We start from the raw sequence: 27,229 nt of genomic DNA, 5'->3' as shown, positions 1-27,229 counted from the left end.
TTTGGAAACTTAACTAGCCATTATCTGGGTTGACTTGACTGTCGACCTATACGGACCGAATCCAAATGTAAGCAAGTTATCTTTGAGTTGTGTGAACGAGTTCTGTAAACCTTGGCTGAATAGCCTGGGAAGGAGCACCAGGCGGTTTAACAATGTTTTAAGCCCTTCGCCTTACCTTTAGTGAGATATTAGTATGGGGTCTATGACTACTTCCAAGATTCCAAGTATAAAAAAATCTATGAATTCCTGGTATTTTAAAAACATTTCAAATTATATTATTTTTGAATTCGGTTGGTCTGAAAACTTGCTATGTTGACAAAAACGACGCGAAAAATAGAGGATTGCATAGACTCTCTCATTATATTTGACTTACATCTTGTGTTAAAGCCAGAAATGCAATAGCGACGGTAGCTGCTATTATGGAAGCCAGAGTACGATGAACCAACTGGAAATAAAGAATCGTACATTAGAATATTGAAGGTTGTAAAAAGCCGAATTAAATTCTATCGCCTGTTGTAATTTTATACCGTCATCATTTTAAATAGCCAGAAAAAGTAAATGAAAAAAATATCCTGACGTGCAACGCCGGACTTCACTGCTACTATAGACTAGTGGCAGCCCATGTTATTTTTCTATTGAGTTTAATACAGTCAAAGCTGGAATGCTGCCATTACTCTATTGCGACATGATAAACGTGAAGCATTACAACGTGCGTAATAGGGAAAGCAATTTGTAGAAGTGGTACAACCAAAGCTGTCGAGCCCAAGCGCGAATTGAGCGAGGTTCTTCAAATAATTGATAAACTCACGAGCCCTACTAAGTTTATGAAAAACATTTCAGCGCTTGAGCCTGGGCTGACAATACGTCTCAAACAAAGTAAGCCTTGAGCTGAGCCCCTCATATTAATTTTTAGGTTTCTTTAGCTCGAGTGACACCAATTCAAAACTTTGAGCCGACTCACTTTCAGAGCACGCTCACTGTTTTGAGACCGCGCTCTGCGCCCCATTTAGTGTAAAAGGAACTAATGTATCTCAATGATAGATGAAGCTCTGAAGTTTTTTAATACAAAAGTTATGCAAGTCATTTGAATAGTAAATATTCTAGTTTTATATTCATTGCGTAAAAAACTTAAATTGCACTCATTAGTTCTCCGTAACTCATAAATTAATGGTCAGCCAAGCTCCTTCAGATTTCTGAATGACTTAAGTTTCTACCCTTTATTGCATATCGTCTACCTTTCAACGGATTTGGCTTTCACGTCAGTATCAATTAAATATCTCATTTTGGTACTTACGTCAAATACAAGAAGTATGTATAGACCAAGTAAGACTACTCCTGCCATGATAAGCCCATCTTGAAGAATTTCAGCAAACGTTGAAACGGAGAGAGTTATTGGTATATGATCAGTTTCGTCCGTTGTTACTTGTAGCATGTAGACATTCCTGCAACCAAATCAAGGGTAGTTGTATTTACAAGTGCATTACAAAACTATCCCATGCAGGGTTCTTATTAAAAAAAACCCCCAGCCCAAAAAACCCGCTGGTTTTATTGGGTTTTACCCATCATAAAAAACCCACTTAATAAAACCCATCACTAAGATCTTCAATTACGATGAACTTGAATGCTAGAATAATTTCATTTTAAAGATGTTTGTTGTTTAGACTTCATAGGTAACATTTAATGTTATTTATAATTTTTTATGAAAAATTTTAAGACTTTTTTATTAAGCAGTTACTTTTGAATGACAATTTCTCCCATGCACGCAGCTGCTAAAGATGAAAAACCCAAGTACCCAATAAAACCCGGAGGGCTTGGTTTTTTTAAAAAAAAAACCCGGATTTTTAAACCCTGCTTGTAATGACCAATTTTTCCCTCCATCGTCATAAATTATTTTCGTTGTTTTGAGGTATGTCCAAATGTGCATTTTATTTTACATATTATTAAACAAATATATTTCTTTGAGTCATCTTGCTTGGGATTTAAGCTTATGAAACAATAGATGTTTTAAAACCGAGTTTAACCATTTTGAAAATACTAGACTCTGTCTCTCTTAGTAGCATTTACTACCAAGAAGCTATATCTAGTATCTCAGAGAGAAGGTATAAATTCGCCAGATTTCCAGCTTTATCTCCATATATAAATAAATAAGTGAGATGGGGATTCAGAATATTCTATCAATTTAATATTGGCATTTCTCTGAATGTTACCAAAATCAAGCGGAAGCTTCTGACCTTCGCATGTCATTAATCGCATCTTATGAAACATCAAACTTACCTCTGACTGAGTTCTTCCTTAGAAAGAACGAACGTATGTTCGAGCTCAATTAGGCCAAATCTCTGCGACAGCTCTACTGGTGCGTGAGGAACTTCCCACGCCTCTCGAACAGCCTAAATGGAAGAATTCACATGAACCGATTTGCATTAAAATATATCTCCGAATTTGCTGTTACACGCTCCGGCACCGTATAAACATCTTATAAATATTCGACTTTTGTCACACAAGTGTTGAATTGGATCAGGACAACATGGATAGCTGGATATAAACATGTGTTTTATCAAATGCAAAATATCATCTTAATGATACAATAAACAAATGTAGTATACAATCTTCACCATTAGACGATTATCTTAGAAGAATAATAGAGGAGGGACAAATAATTTTATTTTATTTAAATTCAATTCTCTTCGTAAGTGTTACGTTAAACTAGGGAATAATACCGTTTGTTTCAATGTGGTGCATTTCTCAGTTTTTTTAAAAGATTTGTTATGTAAGTTTCTACCTTTTGCATCGATTATAATAATAAATCGTAACTTTTCCAAGTATTGACAAATGCAATGAAAATGATACTTCACGAGGAGATTGGGTCTTTGTGTTGCTAGTCAAAAATCAGGTCTAATATTTTTATGTAAACACTGTGCTTAAAAAATACAATCACATTATCTATGTGTACCTTGACCCATAGTGTCAATCACTACGAGGTTTCAATCCGACTTAAATTCATATACACGGGTCAGAGCTGTAATAATAAACATAGTACAACCTTCGTCTTTGCCTATGGCAGAACTTCAGAAACGGAACAGTTTAACCTGGGTTGAACGAAAAAAGTTGAACTTGTGCTTTATTCTTTCCCATATTATTGCTCTAATCAGGAATCAGAGTCCTGCACGGTCTAGGCTTTCCGCATTTGAAAATTGAATCGGGCCGGGCCGGGTCGGGCTTTTAAAATTTTGGAAATTAACGGGCAAGGCCGGACCCGGGGCGGGCTTTTGTGCATTTTTCAAAATTCGGGCTGGGTCGAACTTGACTCTCATTTAATCCAAAATTCAAATGAAAGATAACTTAAATGAGTATAAGCTTCTAAGAACAAATGTGACGAACAATTAAGTCAATTATCAAAAGAAATAAATAATACACGACTCTAAAGCAAACATGAATTCAATTCACTAATTTTATGTAAAAAAAAATAAAAATTACAATTGCACTACGTGTAACGGGCCGGGCCTGTTCAATTCGTGATGTGTCGGGCCGGGCTTGGTTTATGCATGTAACGGGCCTGGCCGGGCCGGGCCGGAAAACCAACTATATACTCGGACTCGGGCCGGGTTTCGGACTTATACAAAATGCTAAATCCCGGTCCGGGCTTGGGTCGGGCCTGAAAAACTCGGCCCGTGCAGGTCTCTGATCGGGATAATGCTTTGTATAGAATCTTTAGATAGAGGAGTAATTCAGTTCTGGTCTAATAGATTTTTGGCATTATAAATTAATGAAATAGACAGGCTTGTTGTGTTGGATAAGCCATTCAAGCTAAAAAGCAACATAATTCTAAAAAGTATTTTTAGTTTCTTCAAATCTTGAAAGTTTGATTTAGCAACTAATCAATTGTCAACGTGTAACAGCGTCTCTTCACCATCATACATTACCTTTATAGTGCCGTTATTCCCAACATCTACCACGGTGAACCACACGTGATAAGGACTTATGTTTAAGTACTTCTCAGGGAGGAATGCTCCTAATGCTTCAATTTTGAGGACCGGAAGAGATGTTGTTAACTTAGACGATAATTCTACATCTAATTGAACAGTGTCAAGAAAAAGGTGTACATTTAAAAATTGGACGACGGCCTTTCACCTTTAAACCTTATTAGACTAAAATCTCTTAATTATAAACAATAGGGGGTGGGAAAAGCAGCGAAAATCTCCCTTCCTAAATGTCAGGTCCAGCTTAGTCATTTAGCCGTTTTCCTCACTACCCTCTCTGTAAAGTTCGCTGCCATTTTTGGGTAAAGAGGAGAAGTCATCTTATCCTAATTAGTACAGGAAAAGTAGGTTTTAACCCGCAACAAATTGAAACAAACTTGAAAATTTCAGATCTTATAGATTTTTGGGCGCTCTTTAACGTGGTGGTGTGGTCTCCCACACTCTCCCATTGGAGGAATTTCCGCCATATTGGAAAATGGCGGGTAAAATCGAGAAAACGTTTAATAACTCCGGTTCTATTTAACCGATTAACACGTAATTAGGCTTCAATTGTAGATCACCTTCAAACACATAATTCATCTCTTATGATATTTTGCCCTACAACTAACCGGAAGTTCACAATCTGACCCTGAAGATTAGACTCATGTAAAAAATGGGGATTTAAAGCATTTATGGTTTCAATTTTCAGAATACGTTTCCAAAATTAAACATATAGTTCCTATTACTGACAAATTTTGTTTCTTTTCTGACAAGAGCTATAATGTATAGTACGGGAGAGGGTAAAACAGCCTTTGTACCATCATAAAGCTTAATGTTTTAATATATACCAGTGTTCGTCCACACTTGTCAATACGGCTAAAGTTGAGTTAAAGCGTGTGAAACAAAGTTGACATAACCAAGTGTGTGCTTTGATTGAAGATTATGGAATTGAGCTTCTGAATTAGCTTCTATTCCACCAACAAGTGCGGCAGCAAAGCAGCATTCAAATAAGAGTTTATCACCGAGTTCAAACGTGGCTTGGAAGCAGCCTAAATGCTAGAGAATGGGGTTGGAGACAGGTAGGATCTGAACTCAAACCAATCGTTACCACTCTACAACCTGCTCCAGCTGAGCTTCTGCATATGATCCCTCGTAAATGCAAGGAAGTCTGTGACTTGAAATGTGAATGCGGTAAAACTGGTCCAGTCTGTTCTTCAATTTGTAGACAATGCAAGGGAGTATCTTGTTCAAATGAACATTGAGATTTTGAGGCTCAACTTCAGGTAGAGGACTATGATTAAACTTAAGCTTAACCAATATTGCTAAATATACTAATATACAAGTTCGTAAAGCAAAATAAACCTCTCCGAGTCGAGACGCAATTAAGAGGTTATTCTTAAATAATTAAGAAAATATAATTGATATTAATTACTTTAGTCGTCAGTAGTTTAACGTTATTCTACTGAAGTCGTTTTAAGAAACTTAATTCCTAAAATAATTTTAAACATAGCTATTGTTGACGTTTGAATTCTAGCGTATGCCTCTTTAACAATTTTTGGAAATTTAGGGTATATAAGGGGATTGATTCACAATAAATGATAAGAAATCCGCAATTGCATGAACCTTTGGTTGAAGCCCTGCAATTGGGAGGCTAGACGTTTTTCGTAACCCTATCGCCTCGCACTTCTTGATCTTAACGTTGGGAGTAGAAGCCAAAAATTATACTGCGAACACGTTTGCTCCGATTTGCCAACTGCGAACGCGGTGACCAGCACACACAGACAGACACCCTCCCCCATTCACGTCCAGTATAATATCTCTCCGTGACGTCATCGTCACTTAAAGAGGTAAAAATATAATGGGAATAATATATTTTAGGTTTAAAACCCGCTTTGCATTTATTTCGCTTGAAACCGTTTCAAAATACTCAAAAATTAGATTTGCCTTACCTTCCGGGCTGGATTGTGAACTTCCGGTTAGTTCTAGGACAACATATCTTATATTATGAATTATGTGTTTGAAAGTAATCTACAATTGAAGCTTAATAACTTGTTAATCGGGTTAGTAGAACCAGAGTTATTAAACTTTTTCTCGATTTCGGAAATGTATTCTGAATATAGAAACCATAAAATGCTTTAAATTCCCATTTTTATATGAGGCTAATCTTCAGAGTCAGATTGTGAACTTCCGGTTAGTTGTAGAACAACATATCTTATGAGATGAATTATGTGTTTGAAGGTGATCTACAGTTGAAGCCTAATTACGTGTTAATCGGTTAAGTAGAACCGGAGTTATTTAAAGTTTTCTCGATTTTGTCCGCCATTTTCCAATATGGCGGAAATTCCTCCAATGGGAGAGTGTGGGAGACCACACCACGTTAAAGAGCGCCCAAAAATCTATAAGATCTGAAATTTTCAGCTTTGTTTCAATTTGTTGCGGGTTCCCTCTATTTTTGGGCTAAAATGACTGTACTAGTCGCCCAGACTGCGTTCCGCCACTCCCTCTTTTGACACTAAGGAAAATAATAATGGCCTTTTCTTGTTGTATAATTGAGCTACTTTAATCTATTTCACTACTTACTATTAGGTCTGTATTTACATCAGCTAATATATCCTAAATTTCTAATATTTTCTACCAATATTGGAACTAGCGTGATTTTTTCAGAACGGTGGTACTCAAATGTTTTCAGGCTGAATCAGGAATACCTATTTTAGAAATTCGAAAAAAAAAACTTGGGATCGCTTAGAAACGCTAATCAATGACTACAAATACGAGGTTCGGAGATCCCAAATTCTAAGTCAGCCCGGGTCTTATAATCCTTCGCCCCTGAATTCCTATAATATCCTATATCTTTGAACCTGTAATATATTATTCTATAATTTCATGAAAGGTCCTACAATGTCCTATAAATTTTTGACTTAGTTGAAATTTCTGTATAGTTTAGCATCAATTTTATCAAAATTTTGCTCTTTTATCGAGATTACATTTGACAAGACACCGAAATTGCGGAGCTCGCTTAGTATTATGTTCCTCTTTTCAAAGTAAAATCCATTTTATTATTTTTTTGAGATTTTTCTTCATAGTTCAAGCCAAAATAGTATTATCTATGACGCTTTTTAGTCTTATATTTTCCTATAAAAATACATTTTTTCTTCTATAAAATCCTTTAATTTCGAAAAAAAATCATATTTTTCCTATAAGGAGTTTAAATTTATGGCTTGGCTCCTTGTTGTCAGTGGGCTGGCAACACCCAACGGGCTTTTAGGGTGTTGCCTTGGGCCCCAGGCCCCCTTGGGAAAAATAATGATCGGCACCCCTGTAACTCACCAAACTCCGCTATCCAATACCGGGTCTCTTAAATCTTAATTGTTTTAGGTTATAAAATGTTTCTTTTTGACGCCCTTTTCACTTTCTCTATGACGGATGGATTGTGGAGTAAGATATTTTCTAGAGCGTTGGGATTTTGTATCTTTGTATGATGGGGGATAATGACCGACGATTTCCTCACAGCACAAACCTCTTTCCTTGCAGACATAAATTGCATTCCGAAAAAACAGAAAAAGGATACATACAGGTTCGCCTTTTTTAACCGCTATATTTTTAAATGACCTTTCTTTTTCTTGAATAAATATCAGTGTTACCTATGAAATAAAGAAAAATATCCAAAATTATAAACATGAAAATTTTTTAATTTGTAAGAACGGTTTTTTAAGGGGTTACCAATATCTTTCCCAAAATACGATATCGTCAAGCGACGATCACACATGCGTAAAAATTTCACGGAATCGTACTAAAAACTCGTAAACGTAATATATTTTATATTCCGTTTAAGTTTACGTTTCTGGGCCTGAAGCGCACTTGAAAACGTAAACATTCTTTTCCGGTGTCAAAATTCGAAAACCGTGACATCTATAATATGTCTTTTGCGGTAAAAAAAATTTAAAATGGCGTGCAAAAAAGAATTAGCCGCGGCTCTTCGGTATGCTCATAGAGGATACCGAGGATTGGAGTTAAAATAATTGCTAGAAACCTGATAAATTGTACGGTTGGTTTCCCAATGACTTTTCAAATAGTTTGTTTAAAAAGTGTATTTTTAAATTTTTCTCATTCTTGTCTAAAAGACATGGAAAACTTCTGCCTTCCCTATAAATTGCTCTAAATTAGCGTGCTTTTCCGCTCTGCTTTTTAGCCACATCGTATATATACGAGCCTGTGGTGGTGCTAGTGGTGGTGGTGGTGGTGAAGGTGGTCGTCGTGGTAGTAGTTTTTCGCGATTTGGAATGTGGTCAGAGTTACCCAAAGAAATTTATTATTTTATGCCTTTGGCAGTTTAAAATTTTTTGGTTCGTCATTGAAGGGAGGGAGAGTGAACGTGAGAGAATTGTGGTGAGGTGATATTTTTCGTTCGTGTATTTTAAAAGGATGGGGATTATAATAGAATGTTTAAGCATTGCATTTACAGGTAAGGTTAAGCTTTGTGAATTGTGGTTTACGTTTCCTCGATATATTTAAAGCTAGAGAGAGGGAGGATTTTAGTATTGCCTTAATTTAAATGGAAGGTTTAATACTCCCTTTAAAATTCCGGTCACCCATCGACAATAAGGGTTTCACGCAATAAATCATCCCGGTCCCCGATTTCAAAATTCAAAGAAATCGAGGGGAATTTTTAAGAGGCAAAAGCAAGTAAATACCGACGTTATATATAGAATGGTGTTTATTATTAGAATTTACGTGTATTTCTCCTCAAATCGAGAAGAATTTTAAAAGAAAGTCCGAGCGGGCGAGAGTTCTAGAAGCGCGCTTTGGAAATGTTTTAGTTTCTTCTTAGCTATAAGGTATAGTTTTACCTGAGTTGTAGTGGTAGTAGTAGTAGTATTAGTAATTTAGTAACGGGCGTTGGTGATATTTGATTCTCTTTGCCAAGCAGCCATTGAAAAATTATTCCCTCTGACCGGTATATTAGGGGATATTTCACTAAAGTATATTTATTGTAGTAGGGATAGCGAAGTACGTAAACGATGTGGCTTAATTATGGGCTAGACCATCTTGTTTCTCCGCAATTTCAGCCAATCGAGCATGTGATTGACTGGAGCTTAGCATAAAATGCTTTACGACGGAAAAAGTTCAACTCCTTCTAGTACGTGTACGTTTCTGTTGAGTTTTACAAAAGCATGCGTGTTCTTCGCTTTACCCGGAAAACGTTTCTGGTAAACTATAAATGGCTATAAAAATAAGAACAAGTGGGAGTTTTTCCCTATTCACTGTATCTCTAGACATGGAGAAAGGGGGGAGGAGTCGAATTGAGTATCCCTTCTCGGTCACTATGCGTAGTAAGTTTCACCCCCAAGTGGGAGAAAACTGTGGGGGATGGAATGGGGAAAGATTCTTGCACACTGTGGTAAAACCACCATGATGCTTCTTTGGCTACATTTATCACGCCCTCTCTCGACTATGTCTCGACTTAGCAAATTCAAAATATAGTGGCAGCATGGTTCCAGGATTCCATCGTTTTAGATAATAACTTTGGCTTTTATAAACGCAGTATATGCCCATATTCAAATAATTAATACGTGAAATATTACCTAATTCACAAAAAGCTTGCCTCCGTTCCTCCGTTGAAATCTACGCGCCACGAAGTAGCAGAAGGGGATTAAATTAAACTCGCCACCATGGTGCCACAGACGGCGCCAGCTAACTAGGTCACGTGTGTGTTTACCACGATGTGGATGATGCGACCCCCACTATTTCAACCCACCCCGTCCTCCCGTTTTTGTGGGAAATTATATCGCGGTTCGGGGCAGAGTTCGGCTCAAGATTTCGACTCCTCCCCCCTTTCTCCATGCTCTAGACCTCGTTACCTTCATATCGGAAATTTTGTACCGGAGTTGATCAGAAGTAGTAGAACCTTACTAGGATTGACTTTTAATCCGTAAAGCTCTTGGAAATTGGTGCTAGATAAGTCACTAAATTCTCCTGACGATATAACTACCCTAAACATCCTTACTGTATAAGGTGATTGACTCACAGTAAATGATAAGAAAACCCGCAATTTCGTGTACCTTTGGTGGAATCCCTGTCATTGGGAGGCTAGACTTTTCTCGTAACCCTAGCTGATCGCCGCGTAAATCTTAACCTAAACGAAGATAATGGACCTGCGAACGCGGTCCGGATATTGCATATACGTTTGTTCTGCTTTCCCACAGTGACAGACAGACGCATAGACACGTCCAGTGTAATACCTCTCCGTGACGTTATCGTCACTCGGAGAGGTAAAAAGTATTGAGTGTATCCGCTTTGCTAATCTAGGCTAATAGGCGTATCTATGAACTCCTACCGGAGTAGGCTAAAATACCCTTAATCTCTGTTTTTCCCCAGCAACATGCGGATTTTATGTAATGGCTCATTCATCACGTCAAGGTAATTAAAGCATAACGGTTGTTTTCCATTCCTAAAGCCTCGAAGGTATCCAACAACAAACGTTCTAAAAAGCTTCAAATTTGAAAAGAGAGAAAAAAAAGAAAAAAATCATCTCCGTCCAGTTCCGTGAATATTAGTTTGTGTGTTAAAAAAGATAAATTCAAATGCTTGGTGCTATTGGAACCCGTCAATTCCGCTTGAATATCACTATAACAGCTCGTTTGAATAAAATAAATTTAGGTTCGATTGCAGGACTAAAGTCGTGAAAACTCGGATCAATTAGTCTGTACAAATTGAAATGAACTATCAACCGCCAACTATTGTAAATTCCGGATTGGTCGAATTTATAAATATTTTGATACAATTTCAAACCGTAATAAACGTTTTGTAGTGTAACATTAAAACTATCATTTTCTAAAACGTAAATTTCGGTTCTTTTGAGGGTTTGAGTGAATAAATGCCTAAAGGCTGAAACTATGCAGGGACGTAAGCAGTAGGTACGTACATAGAAAGAAATATTTTTCGAATTCGCTGCCATTCTGCTCAATGGCGGTCAGAAATGTAAATAAATTTTATCCGAACGGTTAACATGGGTTTTCTAAGCTGATATCCTTTCAGTGTCCTGCTAGTTGCTCTTGAACCATTGACTTAGGAATTTTAATGTACAAAGAATTCTTTCTTTCAGAAGAACACGCGTAAGTTTCTGCCTATTTGACTAATATTACGGGATTTGTGGCTTCTGCTGTTGAACATAAAGCCATCTCTTAAAATGGTGGTTCGAAAAGTAGCAAAAGTGTCCTGCTTGTAAAAGTGTAACTTTCCTTGTAGGCTTGTTACAAGCCGCTTGTATCGAAAATTTAGTCCGTTTGGTGTTGCTAGGTATGTTTCAATTATTTGAGGGAAGCTTTTATATAAAATAGTACTTACGACACAAAATATAGCAACCCCAACGAGAACTGCTACTTTCAAAATGTTTAGTTGGAATTTAAATTTCTTGAAAAACGAAGTCTTCTTAGTTTTGTGATTTTCAGAATTTTGACTTCCATCGTCCCTAAAAAAGAAAATGATTTGTTTATCAATTTTATGAATAAAATTAATCTATTATGATTTTGGTTTATAGTTTAAAAGTAATATGTAATTTAAAAGATTATATTCTGTGAAATTTGAATAGTTCTAAATAGGCGAAAGATGGTGCTTCGAATACGGTTCCTCAACCGCTAATCATAACACGCATGCTGGACAACGAAAAACAAGAGTTCAAAAGAGATATTTATACCATCTCTTTTTGTGGCCAAAAATGCTTTTCAAATGACTGGTAGTGAAGAAAATTTATAAAATTTATAAGGAATAATCGACAAATGAATGAAATGCAGTTGAAAACCAAGTATATTGGTATTTGTACCTTAAAGGGAGGGTGAAAAGGAAATTCAAGTGAATTTTTATTGATTCTTCCACTAATTATAAGAATAGTGAAACATTCAGGAAATGATTTTAAAATTCAAGTTAGGTTCAAATTTTAAGGACAATTTTAAATAAGGACCTCCGACCAATCGTGTAACACCCTGCCTTTTTGTTAACAAAATTTTCGTGGCGCGCTCTATAACTCGCTCCATGATTGTCACATCGAGCGCAAATTTTATCAAATCTCGCGAAAAATTTCATTCGACACGGAGCGTGCCACGAGAATTTTGTTAATAACAAGATGTGCCCGGCTGGGCACAGAATACTTTTGCACGGCAACTGTCGAATTACTATTATTACTATCAAAAAATGGCCCAGGGATGGACTCGTAATATTAGCAACAGCGTACCGAACTTAAAAGGCGTATAGAAAATTTACGTGAATAGCCGTAACTATGCTAAAACGATTACCCGTAATTCTAACGTTAATTTATTTACTTCTATTATTATTCTAATAGTGCAACACAGTAATAGAAGTGAGTGAGTATGCCCTCGTTGCGAATTCTTTAACAGCGCAATCATTCAAATAATTTACTTAAGTTATAATTTTCAAACTTTTCCCTTATTATCTTAAGATGAATTTCGTCCCGAAACATCTTTAATTAAAATAAAACGTGAAAAAAAAATTATTTTCTCGTGTGGAATCGAACTTGCGACCCATGGTTCTGCCGAGCAAAACTCAATATTTCTAACCGATATACCACCTATACGCGATGTACGAGGTTACCTCCCATTTTTAAAATGTGAGTAGTTTTTGGTAATCGCCATCTAGTGAGCGAATTCAGTACTTTGATTTTATTCCGTATTTTAAAAATGGCCGCGGACAACAACAATCTTTATGACACAGAGTTAACCCTTTGTCAGGTCCCGAATGAAGTTTGCAAACCCACGATCTCCACTCCCTTAAATCCCTATCACTACTTTTACAGCCAAGAACGGAACATGTTCTACCCCAGCTTGCCATTTTTATTTTTCAAAACTTACTAATTACCAATGAGAATTAAAAAATATGTTCAAATCATCGGATTCACCGAGCCAAAGGATTTCAGACGATGGTTTTGAACTTCCTGCTTTTGAACGCTAGATGGCTTCAGACGATGGTTTTGAACTTCCTGCTTTTGAACGCTAGATGGCTTTAAACACCGACGTTTAAAGAGACAAAAATACCGAATTTTACGCTTTACTTCGACGCTAGATGGCGGTATCAAAAACTACTAAGACGCAATGGCAGCCCCCCTTGAATTTGCCTGGTAAACGACGTATACCACGCGCCCAGCCTGAGCGCGCTCCCCCGAGAATTTTTTCGGTACCTTTTAATTCGCCGAATGCCTAAGTTTTTTTTTATCTCATTTTAAAAACAGGAATGTTAAAACAGAACATTAATTTTTATTACGTAAGTCAAACAAAACTGATTCAGATTATTTTAAAACATTTTAAAACTAGTATTAATATAGTGCCACATTAAAACAATAATATTCCTATTTTTAAAATGTGAACAATTTTATTCCTATTTTTAAAATGGGACTCTATTTTATTCCTATTTTTAAAATGGGACTCTATTTTATTCCTATTTTTAAAATGGGACTCTATTTTATTCCTATTTTTAAATTGAGACTCTATTTTATTCCTATTTTTAAAATGGGACTCTATTTTATTCCTATTTTTAAAATATGACTATTTTATTCCTATTTTTAAAATATGACTCTATTTTATTCCTATTTTTAAAATATGACTCTATTTTATTCCTATTTTTAAAATATGACTCTATTTTATTCCTATTTTTAAAATATGACTCTATTTTATTCCTATTTTTAAAATAAGACTCTATTTTATTCCTATTTTTAAAATATGACTCTATTTTATTCCTTTTTTTTAAATATGACTATTTTATTCCTATTTTTAAAATATGACTCTATTTTATTCCTTTTTTTAAATATGACTCCATTTTATTCCTTTTTTTTAAATATGACTCTATTTTATTCCTTTTTTTTAAATATGACTCTATTTTATTCCTTTTTTTTAAATATGACTCTATTTTATTCCTTTTTTTTAAATATGACTCTATTTTATTCCTTTTTTTAAATATGACTATTTTATTCCTTTTTTTTAAATATGACTATTTTATTCCTTTTTTTTAAGTATGACTCTATTTTATTCCTTTTTTTAAAATATGACTCTATTTTATTCCTTTTTTTAAAATATGACTCTATTTTATTCCTTTTTTTAAAATATGACTCTATTTTATTCCTATTTTTAAAATATGACTCCATTTTATTCCAATTTTTAAAATGTGGCAATATTTTATTTATATTTTTAAAATTCCTCAATCTCAAAGTTTTGCTGGTTTTAAAAATTCGCGGGGATTTTTGAGATTTGAGGTTTTGAAAAGCGACATCTATGCGTGGTGCCCAAATACACATTGACTGCCTTCCCTGAGATAGCGCGCTTAGGCCTGTATTAATAATAAATTTACTTTTGTTAAAACTTTAAAACTTTTTCGTCGTTAATTTAAGACGAATTTCGTCTCAAAACATCCTTAATTAAAATAAAACTTAAAAAAAAAAAAAAATTTCGTCGTGTGGAATCGAACTGCGACCCATGGTTCTGCCGCGCAAAAGGCAACTGCTCTAACCACCATACCACGAGCCTAGTTATCCAAGCCACTATGCGTGGTGACCAAATACACCTTGACTGCCTTCCCTGAGATAGCGCGCTTAGGCCTGTATTAATAATAAATTTACTTTTGTTAAAACTTTAAAACTTTTTCCTCGTTATTTTAAGATGAATTTCGTCTCAAAATATCCTTAATTAAAATAAAACTTAAAAAAAAAAAAATATATTTCCTCGTGTGGATTCGAACTGCGACCCATGATTCTGCCGCGCAAAAGGCAACGGCTCTAACCACCATACCACGAGCGTAGTTAATCAAGTCCATATTCTAGGGGTATTTTTTTATAAAGCTCGCGCATGCGTATCAGATTCTTGGTTACACCATGACGTCAGCAAACCACCGCCGGTATTCCACTGGGGAATTTTTCATCGTTTCCCTCTCGTGGGCCCGTATATTTCAATTGACACCCGAGCGTGCTCGACGGGCTTTAAGTCTTCCGTTTATAAAAATATAACTTTTGAACGCCATCTGGCGTGCAAAAGTAAAAAGGCAGGGCGTTACCTGACTGGTCTGAGGTCCTTATTTCAAATTATCCATAAAATCTGAACCTAATTTGAATTTTAAAATTATTCGGTGTTATATCTCGCATGTTTCACTATGCAGATTGGTCTTATAAAAAGTAGGAGAATCGATAAAAAATTTACTTTATTTTCCACTTCACCCTCCCTTTATAAGCTTTTTAGTTATATCTGTCCCTTCTAGAAAGTTATTAAAAATGCAGGTGCAAAACTTTTCTAAATAGTTATTAATATATAAACAATAAAGTATCGAAAACAATTTACAGAGTAAAGTTAGGGAAAACGATTGATTTAAAATAAATATTAACAGAAGAGGTGCGAAAAAATGAAAGTCGAAAAATTTGGTACCTCTAGCAAAGAAGATAACCGAGATCTGGGAACTATTACGTCGAACATTTTTCAGCCAAGCACCACAACAGAGACACACAGCAAAGACCGAAGGTAGAAAAATGGATGGATCCTAAATACTACACTGCAGTATAATATAATACTAATATAATACCATACGAAAATAGTATGTAGCTCCCTAAGTATGAAACTCTCCATTTAAGCCATATAAACGGCATTACCTTCCATTGGCATTTGTAAATATTTTCTAAGAACTTTCGATTAAATATTCGTTTTGAAAATTTTGGAATTTTATATTGAAGTTATAATTAATACAATTATAAGTGATTAAGTTCATGTCAAAATTATCATAATAACTTAATAGATGACGCGAAAAACTAGCTTGGAATATTTAATTTGGACGGCCGAGGCTAGCCCCTACACTATTACGAGGTAAGGAGTTTGTTGTGTCTCTATATGAACGCTGGATCTCTAAAAGGACCAGCAAACGCCCTCCATCCATTGTACAAACCTAGCATAACATCGGAGGAAGGGATGGGGGCTCCGAATTTAGAAACACAACAATCTTTTAACTATTGGCTTCTCAACACAATAGTCTGTAATTATTGGATTCTGAACATAACAATCTATAATTAATGGCTTCTGAACACAACAATCTCTAATTGTTGGCAGCAATTTTGAAATTCCGGTTCTGGAGCATACATTTCTATGGCTGCAGCTGCAAGGGGTGCAACGGCTGTAATGTGGTTCCTATATCGTGGTCTTGTCGAACTTGTTCAGGGACAATGCTTTTTCTATGGGCTGAATTTGTTGACCGCTGGCAATCCAAAACAGAAGTTCCGGATTTCAACGAATTCAGTGAGAATATTGTTACGCCTTTGTAGATCCGGACGTTAAATTAAGATTTTCGAGGTTCTTATCAACTTTTTACGAAATTATTTTTAAAATAGGCGCTCACGAGAATCCGGTAACGTACCGGAAAAAAGACATTTCTTGGACCATTTACTGGTGAAATAAGATTCCATCTGGGATAACTTAAAGAGAACCGACGATACCGACTGATGGATTTACCACCTAGAGAGGAAAATGTTTTTAACCAGGCTCGATCCTGTTATCCGTGCTATAGACTTTTCACTGCCAGCGATTGCTAGGTGCGTTACCACGACCACTATACACCGGAGTCTATCGAGGCGCCTCACACAATTCTTGCAATTTTAAATTAAAGCCGCCGAATTTCATCCGCGTGATATTACACTATTTGTCCCGATACGAAGCCCATTTGATGATGCTACATATCGGACGGATCAAAAATGTCATATAAAGTGTATTCCCTGCAGTAGCGAAATGTGCCATCTCGGAAGATTACATTTTTGAGACTAGTTTGGATTTTTACCTGCCTCGCTCGAAAAAATTTCGAAACATTTACATAAACTATTAGAAGCTCGATAGCGCTCACCCGGTTGGTTACGCCTGGGTGCAGAGTTTGTACAAAACGGGAACGGAATTGGAGTAGTTGTTAGATCCAGATATGCATCTCATGCTGGAATGCGCTATCCGGAGTGGCGAGTCGGTTATCACGTGTCGGTTAGCTATTGCTAACAACAAATACATCCCCGACACTTACGACCCGGAGAAGCTGAAGACTTTCATCGCGTATCAGGGTAAGTTTTATCGAATTCGATTAAGAACAACGTCGCTTTTTTCCGTATATCGTAACAACTTATATGGCAGCAGTCATGAAGGAAGCCATGCCGATGCGTAACTTTTGGTGGAATACTACCGTCACCGTCAAGGAAATATTAAAACATCCCGACGACGATAAGATCGGTTAAACTCTGGAAGTCGACCCACGACCTTTCAGAGAACTTAACGTATGAAATTGAGACGCCGGATTTTTACGACGATTTTGCCGAATAAGAAAATTCTGGAGAAAAATACTAGCTAGACGGGATTCGGCTAAGGCGAAAGAAATGTAAAAACGGGTGGTGAAGGAAAGCATTTTCCACGAATACATAAGAATTGTGTCGTTGACAAACGGGTGACAGTAGCGTCCATGAAGCGTATCGTCAGTCACTGGTCTTTCGACCGTCGAACAAAATAACCGTTGCGACGATGAACGGTACGTTCTGGAGGACGACATTATCTCGACGTTAGCTCACGGACACTCGGATATCCCCGAGATACCATAATCGACGAAGAATATATTATACCGACTACAATTTTCCAAACCACGAAGATTTTTAATGCGTATATAATCAATGTGTGTATTTATTTTGTACATAAAAATGAATTTTTTCCTTACTTTAAAACATCTGTTGATCTTAAAATTTTAGATAACGATTAAACGGACAAAATTTTGACTAATACACTCTTTTCAACTAAAAATCTTAATTCTGGACACCTTTAGAAGTGAATATAGGATATATGACAAACGACGTTTCTCATAAGACTGCCAATTAGGATAGAGATGGTTGGTTTTTCATATTATACGAAATTGCCTATGAATTCGATTCACTATATATTAATATAGTGCGAGTTCCCCCTTCTTATTACAAATCCTGGTAATTCTCTCCGAAGTTAAAACAGGACGAGTAATCATATCTTTCCACGAAATGTAAATAAAAACAGACAAGCCGATATAGGAAATATTACAAATCGAGTTTCTCGTGTGACTCTCAAACAGGGTACAGACGCTTGGTTTGGAAATGAACAACGACACACTTAGAACTTACTTAATGAAGTACTTCAATGCAAAAATAAGCGTCTCTCCTCATTTTCACCCGCATAAATTCTAGGTTCATTTTAAAATACAATAAGATCGTACCTAAAGTTTAAACCATGCCTTGGTATAGTTTCCATGGAAGAGTGAAGTGACGAATAAGGGGCTGTAGAGACGTATCCGGAGCCAGAGTCGAGAAGCGGAGATCTTTCGTCTTGGCTAGTTGGACTTTTAGGTAAGGCTCCGTAACTCGGGAAAAGGAAACCTCGCTTATCATCAAGCATTACCCCATTTGGGCCGACGTTGTACGAATCCGAATATCGAGTAGAATGATTTCCACTGCTTTCGTAGCCTCTCTCACCCCCATCGCTTCCGACGGACAGCGACCGCTTCACCCTAAACAAATATTCATTTTTTAAATTAAAATTTTCAACCAATATTCAATACAGACTTTCCGAAATGCTGAGGTATATCAGTTTAACAAATGAATTAGTTCAGAGTGTACATTAGCAGTCCTAGCATTTTACAATACATCGATTTTCTTTAGGAGATGAGGGCGGGTTCAGTGTTATGGCAAACCGTAAACATTTCATTGCTTACATACTAAAAATTATTTACTATTTCCTCGATAAACATTTTGCTGATATGATTTCGAAAACAAGCGCAATTTGAAGATTTAAATTGTAAATGTCCGTCTAAGTTTGATGTTTGAAGAGCAAAAACCATATTTTATATTGATCATTTGTTCATACATGAATTAGGCATCTTATCTTCTTGAATTTGAAGAAGTCGACGATCTCGGTTTTTTTGCGGTTGAAGTGTTCAGTAAAGATTAACTAGAGCCGCAGTAATTGTCGCTGGGATTTCCGAAATCACACTAAACCTTTCTTAAAGGAATATGGACACGAAAATTGAAATTATGCTTCTCTATCCAATGGAAAATACCTTGGGGGTCCTTTAAATTCGATCCGATAATACGATTGTCTTTTTAATAGAATGATCAATTAATTAATTAAGCAAACTCCAAAGTTAAAAGAGAGCATTCAACGTTAACGAATATAGATTTTAAATTTTAAGGGAGGGCGGGGTTTTTCTAAGACGTATACATATAGCAGTTTAGATCAAGAAATGACAGCGTCGGTAGGAACGTAAACCTTGGCGCGACAAACATAATGGTTCATTGGTTGTTTCTGGGATTGTCCGTGTCAACTTTATAGATGGCGGTATGGTGCCTGCTTTAAAATTATTGTTTCGCGACGTAAATTCTGTGTTATTGTCCTCTTGAATATATCAAGGTGATTAAAACATTAAAGAGTTCGTCATTACGTACTATGCACGATATTGTGAACCCAGAGCCCCTTGGTCATCAGGTTATACATATGTCCACAATCCAAAATACAGTACAAATATCAGTATTCCGTCAAATCAGTTCAGTTCATAAATTATACAAAATCCATTCTCTTAAGTTAATTTACATATCGTTAAGATTTTATCAAACTTTAAATTAATCCTTTTAGTATTTTTTACTACTCGGTCACTTTTCATTATCACTGCCGGAATATCTAACTGGTCACCTCGGAGTGGCTTTTCGAACTGCTACCATAGTGACCTGGGAGTGAGTTGGATAGACTGCAATTGGAGTTGATGCTAGTGGCTCATGATTATTGGATTCGTTTGGCTTTATGGTTGTGGCTCGTGTTTACCGGATTCTATTGAAGATGGTGGCTACTGACCGGATTCCAGTGGTATTTATGGCTTATTTATTTACCTTAACAGCCGCCTCACTAAAAACCGTTGTTTTGTGGAAATTTTGGGCTTGACGCGTTTAAATCCATAAGTTTTAGAGAAAACTCGTAAGTCTGAAGTGATGGTCGTCTGATATGGTGTTCCATTGTCAATTTTCACGACAGCAGGAATTCCGTGTCTTGCAAAGATTTTCATGACGTTGTTGATTACAGTTTTCGCGTTGAGATCGTTCAATTGTTTAATCTCAAAATATCTTGAATAGACGTCGTTGAAACTAATAGAAACCATTTTTCGTGAAAATATAATACGTTCCTCGCAAGTATCTTCCACAGACGATCAGCAAATGCACTTGGACGTAACAGTTCGTTTTGAAAACTGTTTTTCTTACCAACCTATTCGTTCTAACGTTTAGACTTCGAACGGTCAACAGTCGGTAGATTTAAGGAACTAAAATCGGCGAATGAACCTTTGTAATCGGTTAACTACTGCAATTATCTTCGGCTGACATGACAGGGCAATGGTCTGTTTTTTCAAGATAAAGGAAGACAGCCGACTGTGGGGCAGGTAGGACATTACCACACGGCATCAGCCATACACATGACCCAATATTTACCAGTCGATGGAAAGTCGGGAAGACTGCCAACCGACTAGGCAACCCGGCTCCGTTGTGATGCAGGTAGAGATGTGAAATAACCGTAATTAATAAAACTGGTAGTTTACCGGGTAAATTACCGAAAAATCTCCAGAACATTACCGATTAAAATAATGGAATGACAAAATTACCGTTCTGCTGGTAATTTATGGTATTTTATATTTTCACAAGCTTATTACCGCGTGATTTATCTGTAAATTGCTATTGGAAAACTGCGGTAAGATATAAATCGGTAATTTACGCGGTCTTTGGTAATTTACCGGTAATTTATGGACCGACTGTTGCAGGTCATGGTCAACAGTAAGAACATCGTATAATTTTCATAATTCGGCTACTTGCACCAGCATTCAGATTAATGGGACTAGAACATACATCCAGTCGATACGAAATCTACCATTGCTATATAGCTTGTATACTTCTTAGAAACATTTTGGTTGAATTAAAGTTTTGTACATGGTGAATTGTGTTCATAGGGACGAATAATAGTTTCTTTGCTTATGTGCTACATCAGTGTGCACAAATGGTCTCATTCCATAGGTTTTAACATTTAGTATTAAAGAGAATGTCGGCAGATTTGTTGGTTTATTGGACTGAAATCCACATACATATTACAATCAAAAGAAGAGTTGACCGACTTGATGGGTTCTTACACTGATAACAACAAATGTGACCATAAAAATGGAGGGTTCACCGATAAGTTGCTTTGTTGGACTAAACTCAACAATTATACGGCCATCAAAAAAAGACACTGGAAAATCGGCCGAATTGTTAGTTTGTTTGGCTGAAATAAACCAAAATCTGACCATCGAAAGGAGAGCGGCCAACTGCATCTAATTAGACTCAAACAGAATTAAAGCTTGATTAAAGGAAGATCCTAAAAGCCCTTTTTGGCCAACAACTTGTTTGGCCTGAAACGAATCTGTTATTGGAAGTTTGTATTACGGTTTCGTTAGGTAAAGTGATCACGATAAGAAAGTGATGAATAAGTATGAACGTGGTGCTTCAGTACAAACCTAGCAAACTGTGACTAGTAAAACAGTTTCCAAGATTATTTGGCACTAACGGCTATGGTATCAACCGTGATCTAAATTATGGGAATTTTATTGTAACTTCTTTTTCAACTATTAACTGTGGAAACGTATTCTTTAAAGTAGTAATATTGCTTGTGCACCCTACCCTAGTAAGCTATTTTTACTCTAATTGTAATTCAAAGTAAATGCAAGCTACTAAATTGATGATTGAAAAAGGGTTTAAAGCTGAAACTTTCCACTTTATTTGATGAGTTAATATCTAAAGCTACAAGTTGCAGTCTTATATATAAAAAATAGGGATGAGCCGGTACCGATACCATATGGGTATCGGTACAATTTTAGGTCTTTCGGTAACGTATTGATGGTGATAATATCTCATTCCTATGAATGTCAATCGTGATGGTTTCTCTTTTATATAAAAGTGTTATTATCTAACAACTATATAAGCGAAAATAGCTATAAAGCTGTTGATAAAAATAAAAATGAAATATTTTATGTCACCATATTTTGAAATGACAAAAAAAATGAAAGTTACTTTCGGAAATATTTTTCAAGTTTTGAATAAATTTAACTTTTTGCATTCAATAATTTAATGATAAATCACTAACAATACTAGAAGTATATGGATAAAAGGGCATCTCATCATATACTAGTTAAAAAAGACAAGCCGTGGGGTATCGATGGGTATCGGGTTAAGCCTGGTATCGGCCATCTCTAATAAAAAGTAAATTTATACACAATCCTTGACAAATCAAAGACTCTTTCAAACCCACAAAATTCAAGAAAATAGAAAGTAATATCGGGGTGGTACACGCAATAGTAATATGGTTATTACAATTTTAAATTAAGTTTAATCGATATGAGGAATTTGGTTTTAATTGCTTAGTTCAAACATTTGTTATAATTCGAAATTTTACAAAGAACGGGTATACACGCGACATTTCCGAACAAAAAGCAAAACTTTTAATTGAAAGCCGATTACTAGTTCAAATTGATGGTAAAAAATCATACAGAGTGTAACAGATAAGATAAATAACACCTATTCTGAGTGTCTGATAAATGTCAGACCTATGACACCGAGAATGACGTTGTCTGACTGATATCTTATTTCAGGACTAGCCAAGCAACATTTTACTCAAAACACGTTTTCGTCGGAAAAATTAAAATACTAAATGCTCATTTTGTATTTGCTTGCGTTAAATTTTTCACATTTTTGAGGGGACATGATTTCATATATGAAAATTTGAGCTCCATTTTTATTCCAAAATGTATTTTTATCCGTTGTTTCTAAAATTCATAACGGGTGTTTGAACTACGCAATTAAAACCAAATTTCTCATATCTATTAAAATTAATTTCAATTTGCTATACAAACATTAATTACTAATTTCTTGGCCTTTGTAGGTTTGAAAGAGAGTCATAGTTTCGTCAAAGTATGTCCATAAATGCAGTTTTTTAGGACTGCGATCGCAACTCTTAATTGTAAAATATCTGTCCTTTTGTTGATTTTAACTTTTCATGAAAGTATAAGTTATTTCTAGAGGTTTCATATAAATTTTCCCCTTTTTTGAGAATAACGTATTACGCAATGATATTTAATCATAACTTCATCAGTTGGAATGCCAGGAAAAACAATGAAACTTGTAAAAGCGCATGCAAGATATTCGCGGGATCCGCGGAAACTAACTGTTAACTAGTAGAGAATTATAATAATCTAACTTATGGCTTAGCAAGACAAAAAAGTAGACGTGAAAAGCTTTTGAACAATCACGAGATCTTAATTTGAGAACCGAATATATGCAGAAGATTTGAACTGAAACTTTTAATGAAGTGTAGGGCGTGCTGGCGCGTGAGCTATCGCGTGTTATTAAAAGATTTTTTAATCTAGGCCTACACAAATATACACAACTTAACTTCAGACTACGAGAATTGAGATACTATTCTTTCCTATTCAACCTTTGCAAGTGCTGCGAAGTTGTATTATGACAAAAATGTACGACCTTAGTCGGAAAAACTTGAGTATAAATTCGCGAAAGGTTTATGAGCTTTTAATGTTAACTCCATAGAGAATTTGATGAAATTCCGGATTGAGTATATTCGAATTCTAAATATGTATATTTTTAGGTTATTTCCAGTAACCTAGGAAAGCGTAGCTTCCTGGCAGAAGTAATGTATTTAGTTTTGGACAATTTGAGAGGCATAATACGTTAAAACGCTATAGATCGTTTGACTGTCGGCAATTAAAAATAGGCAAAGGAAACATATAGTGTTGTCAAATAAAATAAAAAATCAGATTTTTCTTTCACCGTTAATAAAATTGACCAAAAAACGTGAACTAAAACCTGTTGCTTAATAGACGTTCTGAATGTTTGCAAGTTGTGAAAAACGTGTACGTCTTTAGAACAAGGATGATAAGGGAAGGATGCGTAATCTGAGAGAAATCGACGGCTCAGGTTGGGTGGAAGCTGGAAAATCGTAGAGGAATACACGGAAAAATGGCGGACGGTCTTCCTGACTCGTCTGACGTAGACCGCCCGCCATTTTCCCGAGTATTCCTCCCCCATTTCTAGCGACCCATTGGACCCGAGTCCTTCCACAGTTAGCATGCCGATTTTCCTCCGATTACGCATCCTCGTCCATCATCCTTGTTTAGGATAACCCAAAAGTAGTAAATAATCGTTTATTTTATCTCGAATTAAATGTGATAGATCTTATGTATTTAGGTCTACATACCGTAATTTATCTTCTGGATTATTTAACCCATTTCTTTTAATTTCGGACGTACTATTCGGAGGCGACGACAATTCTTTACCTTCATCGTCCACAAACGTAATCTCGCAATCTGGTATTACGAAAGTCCCCCTATTTTGAAAAATATTTTAGATTAATTGCGAATTTAATATCTTAATTACAAAAAGGCATATAGATAGTAAAAAAGGATTTGCGATAAAGAATTCCGTAAATGCAATTATGTAGGGAAGGCACGTATAGTTTTTAGACTTAAACTGTTTTGATCGAAACATTGTAAGATTTGAGCAAACAGGTTGATTTGAATGTTTTTATTGAAATTTTATAGCGTTTCCAATACACATTGAACAAAATATTTTTTTTTTCTTTTTAAAAAGTAGATATCGAAATTTTAAAGAACAAAATATCTGAAATCTTAAATGTACCTAGTTTTCATGAATGTAGAGGATAAAATATAACTTACTTATTGGTGTTCATTAAGATTTTCCGAGTTTCCGCCTTTTAATTGCTGAATTACAAACACGGTTATATAAAAAGGTTTAAGCCCTAAGTTAACTTAATTTAGAAAACAGAGTAATGCCTGTATAATGTAGCTCTTCTTGGCCCTTGCCTGTAAGAGAATATCTAAAATGAAGAGATAAGGCGGGTTCCTTATCCAGACTCGAAAGTACGCTCTTGATATTTGACGGAGATGAATATTTTCTATTTTGCGTCAATCGATATCTGTTATTCATTGTTTGAGTAAATACATTGTTAGGATGTATATATTGTACATGTGTTAGATTAGATATGTAGCTTTGTTTTTTTTAGAATAGTACTTAAGAAACGTTTCAGGCGGGATGAATTAGCGCTGCGCAATTTAAAAACAAGTTAGGAAACCAAAACTAATCTCTCCGAGTCGAGACGCATTTAAGAGATTTTTCTTATATAATTAAATATAAATAATTGATATTAATTATTTTAATCGTGATTAATTTACCTTAATAATAGTTAAATCGTTTTAAGAAACTTTATTCTTTATTTAAATCATAGCTATTGTTGACGTTTGAATTCAAGCGTATGCCCCTTTAACAATATTTGGATATTTAGGGTATCTAAGGCGATTTATTCACAATAAATGATAAGAAAAACCGCAATTGCGTGAACCTTTGATTGAAGCCCAGCCATTGGGAGGCTAGACGTTTCTCGTAACGCTAGCTGATCGCCGCGTACTTTCTAATCCTAACGATGGTTGTAGAAGCCAAAAATTGCTTTCTGCCAAATCTGCGAACACGATTGCTTGGATATGCCAACTGCGAACACGGTGACAGACACGCACACACACACAGGCACGTCCAGTGTAATACCTCTCCGTAACGTCATCTTCACTCTGAAAGCCAAAAAAAAACCAAGTAGACAAAGACTTGGAAATGTAAAAGATAAGTGGACAAAATGAAGCACAGACCAAGAATAACAGGAATAATAAGGCCTCTTACAATATTTTCTCTTTTCCTAGTTCGGTAGGTTAGGTGAGATAAAGTTTTCTCGTTCACCCAAATTGCACGGAGTTTTTTTTTTTTTTTTTTTTTTTTTTTTACAAAATTTGTATTTTTCAGAAGGTAAAATTTATATTGACGCACGGACAGTTTCATTGTCACCAAACTGTCGCTCAACCAATTTTAAATTCTCCCAATTGTCGCGCTCCAAATTTTGAATCATCCAAATTGTCAGACATCCAATCGTCGTCACCTAATTGGCTTTCAGAGCTGTCGTAGACTCACTGAGCCTGTCTCCCGTTTCTGGGCCGTTTCGGCAAATGAACGAGGAAAAGCGAAAATGTTTTTAAGATCGATGCCGAACATCTTGCGCCTCATGCGGTTACTGAAATGTCTGCCTTATTCCTGGTCTATGGCTTCCAATAACAGACGTTGGAAATCAAAATAAATGATATACGAAAAAGCAAAAAACAGTAAATCGATATTCTTTATTGGATGTAGGTTCGGGATATACTATTAACCGAAAGTTTTACAATAAAGCTTCGAGTCAAAATTGACGAAATTCTGAAAAAAATGTCATTCGTCAAAAATAGTAGCATTAAAAAAGAAAAATTACTGGTTTTTAATGTTTCAACAAATGAATGTATTTATACACTCACTTTCAAAGTCTCTGTCCGTTGACCTTTTTTTGGAAAATTTTCTATAATTCAACAAGTTGGGAAAACCAAAATATTACCTCTCCGAGTCAAGACGACTACTTACAAACTTATTTACCCAGATATGGAAATGTTTCTTAAGTTAAAATTTATGAAATATTAAAGCAGTATACAAAGCAGAGCAAATATACTGTAAATCAGACGACATTTTACATCCAATAATGATATACATGTACACATTAAAATCATCCGATGGGGGAAAAACGAGAAATGAAGAGATAAAACTTTGGAGGGATATTACCTTTACGTGTTTGTAAAGGCCCAATTTTCTACTCCTCAACTGTATGCCCTCTATGTTCAAAGCCATATTCACAACAGGGTTGCCATGTAAACACTATCCTCTCGTTTCATCTCAACGATTTTCTTAGTTTGTCAACATGACTGTTAACGTTACATAACACCAAAGCTTATTTGTGGCTACACACACTGAAAGTAAATGCGTACCATAAAAAGCATGAAAACACGAAGCTATTATCCGATTACGATCAGACCTTTCACTGGTCTGGGCTGCGTTCAGCAGAGCTCACCAAAAAAGACAGCGGATTTTGGAAATGTTTACCGGTGAGGTCTGTCGTCATAGCTTTTCTCCGGTCATCGGCGTTTTATAAATGACGCTAGCGCAATAAAGCGTGCAAGGTACCAAGGCTTAACAAAAATTGTTATGATAACATATTTATAGAGATAGATAACAACTTTTATAATTAAAATTAGAAACTAACATACCTCTTAAAATTCTCGCGTGATCAACTGGTTTCACGCCAATTAAATAGCTA

The 27,229-nt window shown here is 35.7% G+C and overlaps 1 protein-coding gene across 2 annotated transcripts in view; it reads right to left on the bottom strand.

The window, feature by feature from the left end:
- hoe1 (OCA2 melanosomal transmembrane protein hoepel1) overlaps positions 1 to 24,884 on the bottom strand; it is a 41,512-nt gene extending 16,628 nt beyond the window's left edge. Inside the window, exons 1-9 of one of the 2 annotated variants that reach the window (XM_089860659.1) lie at positions 24,729 to 24,883; positions 24,251 to 24,379; positions 18,195 to 18,485; positions 11,301 to 11,424; positions 7,525 to 7,597; positions 3,921 to 4,069; positions 2,275 to 2,387; positions 1,295 to 1,442; positions 374 to 445 (exon numbers count right to left, since the gene is read on the bottom strand). In XM_089860659.1, the coding sequence (XP_089716785.1) occupies positions 374 to 445; positions 1,295 to 1,442; positions 2,275 to 2,387; positions 3,921 to 4,069; positions 7,525 to 7,597; positions 11,301 to 11,424; positions 18,195 to 18,485; positions 24,251 to 24,379; positions 24,729 to 24,742 (1,113 nt within the window). In that variant the 5' untranslated portion in view covers positions 24,743 to 24,883. Of the gene's footprint in view, positions 1 to 373; positions 446 to 1,294; positions 1,443 to 2,274; positions 2,388 to 3,920; positions 4,070 to 7,524; positions 7,598 to 11,300; positions 11,425 to 18,194; positions 18,486 to 24,250; positions 24,380 to 24,728 lie in introns of both variants that reach the window. The other variant, XM_089860660.1, reaches the window with a different exon arrangement.
- Between the last annotated feature and the right edge of the window lie 2,345 nt (positions 24,885 to 27,229).

The sequence above is a fragment of the Phalangium opilio genome, unplaced genomic scaffold (assembly GCF_054372755.1).
Source record: "Phalangium opilio isolate 3A_F unplaced genomic scaffold, DU_Popi_V2 ptg000011l_1, whole genome shotgun sequence".
Classification (NCBI taxonomy): domain Eukaryota; kingdom Metazoa; phylum Arthropoda; class Arachnida; order Opiliones; family Phalangiidae; genus Phalangium; species Phalangium opilio.
This window is presented reverse-complemented; position numbering and strand designations above follow the sequence as displayed.